Source organism: Protobothrops mucrosquamatus, unplaced genomic scaffold (assembly GCF_001527695.2).
Source record: "Protobothrops mucrosquamatus isolate PMUCROS unplaced genomic scaffold, P.Mucros_1.0 scaffold1781, whole genome shotgun sequence".
Classification (NCBI taxonomy): Eukaryota; Metazoa; Chordata; class Lepidosauria; order Squamata; family Viperidae; genus Protobothrops; species Protobothrops mucrosquamatus.
The window spans coordinates 299836-308622 of record NW_015387919.1 but is presented as its reverse complement, the minus strand read 5'-3'; the positions used below and the strand labels follow the sequence as shown (position 1 = coordinate 308622).

At 43.3% G+C, this 8787-nt stretch overlaps 1 protein-coding gene across 3 annotated transcripts in view; it reads left to right on the top strand.

The window, feature by feature from the left end:
- The window catches only part of MAPK8 (mitogen-activated protein kinase 8), a 26346-nt gene that overhangs the window by 6031 nt on the left and 11528 nt on the right, over positions 1–8787 (top strand). For 2 of the 3 annotated variants that reach the window (XM_015823145.2, XM_029285507.1), the window contains exons 2-5: positions 933–1062; positions 3889–3947; positions 4056–4194; positions 5159–5324. In XM_015823145.2, coding sequence (XP_015678631.1) covers positions 933–1062; positions 3889–3947; positions 4056–4194; positions 5159–5324 — 494 coding nt within the window. Of the gene's footprint in view, positions 1–932; positions 1063–3888; positions 3948–4055; positions 4195–5158; positions 5325–8456; positions 8529–8787 lie in introns of all 3 variants that reach the window. The other variant, XM_015823144.1, reaches the window with a different exon arrangement.

Here is an 8787-nt window from a genome sequence, read left to right as displayed (position 1 = left end):
CGTTTGCCTTCAAGGGGTCCTGCTTTTATTCTGGCTTTCAGCCCCTTTCAGCCAGCATTCTGCCACCATTTGACCCTCTTCTTGGACCAGACACCATCCCTGCTTCAGACGGAGTGAAACAGTCTTTTTCCCACCCGGCACACACCCCTGCTGTGCATTTACCATCTAGTCTTCCCTGGGACAGAAGAATCCCCCCCCCTCAATACCCCTCAATTTTTCCATCAGACAAAAGACTCCCAGCTCCTCCTTGGGTAGAACCAGAGTGTCAGGTGGGAAGCAGTAAGGAGGAGGAAACTCCAGCCTGTTTGTTTTCTGACAGGTGGGATCCTTGGTCTCATGGCTGGCAGCCATCAAGCCTGATCTGCATTTCAGCAGGGGCTGCTCATAGGCCTCTGTGGACTTGGGAAAAGAGGGGAGATTCTTTCACGCCAAGGGGTTTTTTCCCCCACATGAAGTTGCTCTTAATTCCAGATGGTGCTTCCAGAGGATGGTACATTCTGTTAAATTCTTAAAAGTGTTACTTTTTGGTGGTGGGGGGGGAAAAGGTAGGTGGCCGCAGTTGTATTGAATTGAAGCCATTGAGGGTTGAAGAAGAGACGGGCTCTATTCTCTGGAAAAATCAGAAGCATTTAGTCCCATAGAAGAGACCCTATCCCTGTCACTCACTCCTCTGGAGAAGAACAAAAATATTAATAGCTTATATTGTAGTAAGTGTAGAATTTACTCTGCTTGATCTGGCTCCAGATTTCTGCTTGGGTTCATAACTAAAGTTTATGCTTCAGGTCTTGTGTATCCCCTTATTGAATTCTAACATCTCCCCTAAACTGAAATCATATACCGCTAATATAATTTTGATGAGGAGCTTTTGAATCCATTTCTGGCGGTGCCCGGCAGCCTGCTTGTGGACTATGGCAGCTCTCTTTTATCCACAGTGCAGCTTATGATGCTCTTCTTGAAAGAAATGTTGCAATCAAGAAACTCAGTCGACCGTTTCAGAATCAAACACATGCTAAAAGAGCCTATCGAGAACTGGTCCTCATGAAGTGTGTCAACCACAAAAATGTAAGTCTATCTGTGAAGACTTAAAGATGATATCAGAATTGTCCTTTAGGATTTGATCCTTTTGCTTTCTTTACCATTCAAGGGTAAAGATAAATTAAGAAGACTAAACCACAAGGTATAACTGTCACAGGGAAGGGTTTTTTTTTTATTATTAAACTTATATGCCGCCCTTCTCCCAACGGGACTCAGGGCGGCTCACAGCATATTAAAAACAACACAAACATTATCCCCAATAAAAACCAATTAAAAACAAATATTTATCGCTGTGTTAATTAAAATTCCAATTAAAATTGTCCCTATTTAAAATTCTCCCTAGGCCAGACCCGCTTGCTGAAAAAGCCATGTCTTGAGGGCGCGGCGAAAAGATAGGAGATCCGGAATCGTCCGGATCTCGGGGGGGTAGTTCGTTCCAGAGGGTGGGGGCACCCACAGAGAAGGCTCTCCCCCTGGGGGTCGCCAGCCGACACTGCTTGGCCGATGGCACCCTGAGGAGGCCCGCTCTGTGGGAGCGTACTGGTCTGTGAGAGGAAATCTGTGGCAGAAGGCGGTCTCGGAGATATCCAGGTCCGATGCCATGGAGCGCTTTAAAGGTGGTAACTAACACCTTAAAGCGCACCCGGAAGGCCACTGGTAACCAGTGCAGCTCGCGCAGCAGCGGTGTTACGTGGGAGCGACGAGNCGTTTGCCTTCAAGGGGTCCTGCTTTTATTCTGGCTTTCAGCCCCTTTCAGCCAGCATTCTGCCACCATTTGACCCTCTTCTTGGACCAGACACCATCCCTGCTTCAGACGGAGTGAAACAGTCTTTTTCCCACCCGGCACACACCCCTGCTGTGCATTTACCATCTAGTCTTCCCTGGGACAGAAGAATCCCCCCCCCCTCAATACCCCTCAATTTTTCCATCAGACAAAAGACTCCCAGCTCCTCCTTGGGTAGAACCAGAGTGTCAGGTGGGAAGCAGTAAGGAGGAGGAAACTCCAGCCTGTTTGTTTTCTGACAGGTGGGATCCTTGGTCTCATGGCTGGCAGCCATCAAGCCTGATCTGCATTTCAGCAGGGGCTGCTCATAGGCCTCTGTGGACTCGGGAAAAGAGGGGAGATTCTTTCACGCCAAGGGTTTTTTTTCCCCACATGAAGTTGCTCTTAATTCCAGATGGTGCTTCCAGAGGATGGTACATTCTGTTAAATTCTTAAAAGTGTTAACTTTTTGGTGGTGGTGGGGGAAAAGGTAGTTGGCAGCAGTTGTATTGAATTGAAGCCATTGAGGGTTGAAGAAGAGATGGGCTCTATTCTCTGGAAAAATCAGAAGCATTTAGTCCCATAGAAGAGACCCTATCCCTGTCACTCACTCCTCTGGAGAAGAACAAAAATATTAATAGCTTATATTGTAGTAAGTGTAGAATTTACTCTGCTTGATCTGGCTCCAGATTTCTGCTTGGGTTCATAACTAAAGTTTATGCTTCAGGTCTTGTGTATCCCCTTATTGAATTCTAACATCTCCCCTAAACTGAAATCATATACCGCTAATATAATTTTGATGAGGAGCTTTTGAATCCATTTCTGGCGGTGCCCGGCAGCCTGCTTGTGGACTAGGGCAGCTCTCTTTTATCCACAGTGCAGCTTATGATGCTCTTCTTGAAAGAAATGTTGCAATCAAGAAACTCAGTCGACCGTTTCAGAATCAAACACATGCTAAAAGAGCCTATCGAGAACTGGTCCTCATGAAGTGTGTCAACCACAAAAATGTAAGTCTATCTGTGAAGACTTAAAGATGATATCAGAATTGTCCTTTAGGATTTGATCCTTTTGCTTTCTTTACCATTCAAGGGTAAAGATAAATTAAGAAGACTAAACCACAAGGTATAACTGTCACAGGGAAGGGTTGGATTTATAATTTGAATTGATTTATTGAAAATCTGTCCTGCCTTTTTTTGTTGTTGTTGTTGAAGGCTAAAGCCGTTCTATCAGGTCTCCCCTCGTTTTATTCCCATGCCGTCCTTAGTAGGACGGGCCGGGAGAAAGCGACGGAGCTAAAGTCTCCGGGAAGGAGGGAACGCGAGTCTTGAGCCTCCTGCCTGCTTCCTCTCTGGCCCCAGAACTGCCATGGCTCAACTGTTCGCTAGCTGAGAAAAGATGGGTGGTTTTTGAACCTTCTCCTTTGGCTTCAAATATGCCCAGAGTGAATGATTTCTCAGCCCTGAACTTCCTGACTTTCTAGAAAAACAAATAATTAACTGGAATCCTGCACAGGACAGCCATTTTATTTTACATGGGGAAAACCCGAGACTACAAAAGGTTTCTTTTCAAAGATCATGTCTCTTTTGTCTGAATTTTCTGGGTGAATATTATGTAGCTCTATAGATTTATTTATACCTGGCATTAAGTTAAATTGAGAGTCAGTTGAACAAATTTCTCTTGGTTCTTTATGTTTTAGAAATTGTGCCTAGTTAAGGAAGAGAGAGAGAGGCCTCAGATTTGCCTGCATAATCCACTTGCTCTTTTTAGGTATTATTTTTCTCACAATAATACACCTGTCATCTGAGTTGTTTTCTTGTTTGTTTATTCAAGTTAATTTTGCACTAATTCTACTCAGGAAGGATTTTCTCTTTTCCCATTGTAGACCACCAAATTCTAAATCTGGGCATTTTTCAACAATAAGGATAAAATTGATTGGTATTGTAACCTAAGTGTAAATAAGAAAACAATATGGAGATTTTAGTGCTCTTAAGACTAAGTTGATCAGATTTTCCAGTTTTGCTGCTTATTTTACTTTTTATATAAATGATAATCAAAAATTGTGTGCTTATGTGCTTTCTTCTTCTTCATAGATAATTGGCCTGTTAAACGTGTTCACCCCACAGAAATCACTGGAAGAATTCCAAGATGTGTAAGTATGAATTTCAGAAAGGCTGTGTTAGCCGTAGTAGCACATAACTGACGATAGGGTGAAATGTTCTGCGGTGATTTTGTTGCCTGTTCTGTCTCCCCTCCAAAGTTACATCGTGATGGAGCTCATGGACGCCAATCTCTGCCAAGTGATCCAGATGGAGCTTGACCACGAACGAATGTCCTACCTGCTGTACCAGATGCTGTGTGGCATCAAGCACCTTCACTCGGCTGGAATCATACACAGGGTGGGTGAGACCGCGCCTTCCCTTTCACGTGTCGTGTAATTTTTCTCCATTAAGCTAGGCAGATTTTAATATACCTGAAAGGCCATCTGTGCCAGTTTTACAAGCTTCCTCTCAAATATAACACTTGACTAGTATTTGTGTCATTTGCTCTTAATTAACTGATGATTCTTAAATCATCTTCTCAGTACAATTTAAGTCTGGGCATGGTAAATGACCGCATTCTAAGATGGATGCTTTTTAATTAATCTCTAAATGTTCTGGATTTAAGGGCGACTCTGCTGTGAAAAAAGCACATTTCATTTGTCTCCTGTATTTAAAAATGTCCAAGAAGTTCCCTGAAGGAGGTGCTTCGTAGCCAACCAGAGATGTTATTGGAAAAGCTAAGCAGGGCTGGATCCGATGAAGCATTTGGAATGAGAGGATCAGGGAATGCTAGGGCTGTGCACTATAAAGAAATTTGACTGGAAATTCTGAAAAGGATCCTGGAAAAAAGGCAAAAAATTTACCAGGTATAATAGAATGTGCGGATGACATCCTGTTTTCTGTCTGGTTTACCTGGAAGGCTAAGCCAGGAGTTGAACACAGCTGGAGGAAGACTTTACTTTTTTTGCATAATTTCCTTCGGTTAGCTCAAACGTGTTGAATTTATTTCCTGGAGAGTAGGAAAGGACTACTGCCTGGAGTTGCTTTGTAAGTGGTTCCATGACTAATCCCTGTTCCTTATTAAATGAACGGCGCAAATGGTGTTACGTCTCGTCCAGGAAGGGCCAGGGCCAGCAGTGGCCCTTCCTGTAAATTTCAGAGCTGACAGCTAAGAGATGAATCTATGTAATAACTTACAAAAGTTATGGTGCTGTTTTCATAGATGATGCCGAGTGCAGTCATAGTTGTTGAGCTAATTTCTCTTTTGTAGTCTGCTTGATATTCCTTGGAGGTCTCCTATTCCGTATCTTTCTCTTCAAAGGATTTAAAACCTAGCAATATTGTAGTGAAAGCTGACTGCACGCTGAAGATCCTAGATTTTGGGCTGGCCAGAACAGCTGGGACCAGCTTTATGATGACACCTTACGTCGTGACGCGCTACTACAGAGCACCCGAAGTCATTCTTGGAATGGGGTACAAAGAAAACGGTTAGAAGTTTTACATTTTGGTTCCTAGAAAATGCCTTTTTAAATTCCATTCCGTGGGTCTCTCTCTCATCTTGTCATGTGCCTCGTTTTATGTTTTGTTTAGCTGTTGAAACCTAATGCATTATCGAAAGGTGCTGTATGTTTAGTCTCAGTGTTCCATGTTGGAAACATCTTAGGAAATGTTAGGTTGATAATGTTGGGACACAGCGCTTAGTTTCTTGCACAAAACATTTTCTTCAAATGGGAAAAGTAACTTCTACGAAGTGGCTAAAATTAAGCTTGAACTGTGTACAGGAAGTCCTTGCTTAACGAGAGGAACTGGGCCTGCCATGTCTGTGACGTGCTCTTAAAGTGCGGTGCCATGTGACAGTGCTGCTTAGTGCCGGCTCGCGTCCTGGTTGCCATCGTTGAGCGGCTCCTCTGAGGCCATGAAGGCGTGAGGGCTGCCGGGGGGGGGGCTGCTGCAGGCGAGTGAGCAGGTCAGTTGCCGCTCCTGCTTGCTGCGTTGGGCAGTTTAGCCCTCGGTCAGTAGCCAGAGTTGCTGGCACTAGTTAACACTGCCCAGTTTGAAACAAAGGATAGAAGAAAACATCTACGCCCGTTATTTTATCGGCCCATTACGCAGGACACAAATACAATATTCCATGGGCTGCCTTTGAGCTTTCCCCACTTTCACAGCTACAAAAAACCTACTTTTGACACAGTGCCATTGTTGTGGGTTGAAAGCTGTGACGTTGAAGGAATGAGGAGAAGATGCCTTTATGTATAATACTAGGGCTCATAATTATTCATGGTGAAGTTGTGTGCTAATTCACACTGTTCACAAGCTTCAAAACAAATGAATTATTGCATGTAATGATCGGTCATATTTATTAAAAACTTTCATATTAGAGGAAGGTTTGCTTTTGCTCCAAACTCTTAAGTGAATAATAGTTTAATGCTCCATATATCCCATTCAGGTTTTTGATATTTATGTATACATTTATGTTTACTCATACAAATAATGTAAAACTTTAAATATCAATTCTAGAAGAAGAAATCATAGATATTTTCATAATATCTGTGGAAATATATTTTATTTTAAACAAACCTATCTTACCCAAACACGAGCACCAGGGAATATAATAAAATAATTTAATATTAAAATTTACCTAGGGATCACATTTTTAAAGAATTTTTTAACATATATATATATATATGCAGAGAGGAGGAGGAGGAGGAGGAGAAGAGAAAGAGGGCTGAGGTATCGGTGGCAGAAGGGGCTCCTCACACAGTTGATCTGGCAGAGGTTGGACCCCGGAGTCTTGACTGTTGCCTAAAGATGAGAATAGTTAAGTAGCTTTACTTATTGTCCCTATAGGCCTCCGGTGGAGCCCTTTTGAATGCTTCCTGAGGGTTAGTATATATGATTTACTCTGCTAACCGTGTTTTTATAAACCATAGAGACGTGCAGGTAATATACTTGCAAAACACCTGGAAGGTCAAGGGGGCCACTTTCTCTGTGATTAAGTGCTACCTCTTCTCAACAGCCCTTCCTTGATCCCTAAGCTGATTTTGATAACACCCACGGCAGTATCGTCCTTGGTCACCTCCAGGGGTTGAGGACTGAGGGCACTTTGCTGGAGACGGATTACGAAAGGGACGTTCAGGGTCTCCCTGGCATTCTCTCATAGTTTGCTTTCATCTTGTTTGTCTGCAATTTTGTTCTTTTTACTTCACTGAAAGGAATTTTCTTTTCATGAAATGCAGTGTAGGAATACTTCTAGTAGGTAAGTGAGTCATAACATATCAGAACAATATATTAAAAAAGGGGCTGGGAGAAAAGAAGCCCTTTCCTGGTCCCCAGAGGAACTTCTGCCCCAGGAATGGCTGGGATTGCCCTGTCCTTGCTCTGCCCTCCCTGCGCTTCAGCTGGAGGAAAGGGAAGTTCCCTCGGCCTGAAGCCGGATGGTTCCTTCCTTCTGCAGATGCCTCTGCATCTCTGTGGTTCATCCCTCCCCCCCNCCCCCCAGGCAGGCAGCGATCTGGTCACTTGAATGGGGAGGAAAGGCCAGGGATCCCCAGGGCTGGGACTCTAGATTAGAAAGCCGAAGAAGGAAGGGCAAACTATTTTAGATTTTGTTGCTAAGAAAATGCTGTGAACCTCAGGAGCCACACTTGGCTTGAGGCAATTGCTCAGTCTTTCCACATAACACACTGTGTGTGTGTGTGTGTGTGTGTGAACCAAGAGCACTTTTGAACAATCTTCTGAACAGGAACACCTAACAAGGTCACATATATTACCTCAGCATGAATAATTGTTGCTTATCTCAGTGCAAGAAAAATAAAAGCAAAATTTCCTTCAGCTCAGTTTCTGGGTCCAGGCATGCTGTTGTCTTGGCCCAGGGTGGAAGTGCTCACTATGGCCTCCTTCCACTCCAGCCCTGGGGGAGTGGGGGGGGGGCAGGGCAGGTGTCCCCTTGATGTGCTGACCTGACCTGACCTGACCCAGCTTAGCTTCTGGGCCCAGACCCAGCCAGGTCTGCCACCAGAGGAGCCTATTAGCACTGTGGAAGGTACCATCCCTTGCTTCCGATAGCAAGACTGGATCCAAAAATACACTCATAGGGCATTCTCTCCAGGAGGGGGGGGGAAGCATACCCACACTGCCACCTCTCTGGAAAAATTGATCCCTTTTGATCATAAAACCTCAATTTTTGACACTAATTTAGTTTATTAATTTTTAAGCAGCCTATTATTGATTCTCGTTGCTAATAAAATTTGTGCTTCTGTATTAGTTTTGTTAAATAATTCAGTTTCTTACTATTTATCTTTTATTTGAGCTAGATTATAATGCAAGAATTCTGAAAGTGTTAGAATTTATTCTAAAACCGATGTACCTTATGCAAAAAGGGATCAGTGCAAGAAGATGCTATCCCACAGCAGTCTCTCCTTCTGTTTTCCTTGCGCAGAAGATGTTTTTGCCGTGGGAGTCACATGTATGTTCTGAAAATACATTCACGCCTTGATCTCATGGTTCCTTTTCCCTTTTGTCAATGCTTTCCTTGCCATAAGATGCAGTCATGTCCTGCTGCTTCTTTTAATTTCTAGTGACAGTTTGCTTTGCTTCTTCTTTTTGTGCTACAAACATAGTGGATTTATGGTCTGTTGGGTGCATTATGGGAGAAATGGTTTGCCACAAAATCCTCTTTCCAGGAAGGGACTGTATCCTTGTGCTTCTGCAGCGGGATTAATTTTTAATAATTAATTTCTTCTCTCCTCTTTTTTTTTTTTTAATGTTCCTTCTTGGGATATAAGTTTGACACAGTATTCGTTTCTGAAAGCCCTAATCTTTATTTCTGATAAATATAAAAAGTAGAAATTGATTCTGTTAAGGCTGCATCTAGCAGTAGGAAATAGTCTCCACTGGGTTGGTGGCGCATTTTTATCCATCTATGTTCCTCCTGCGTCCCTCTTTGTTTCT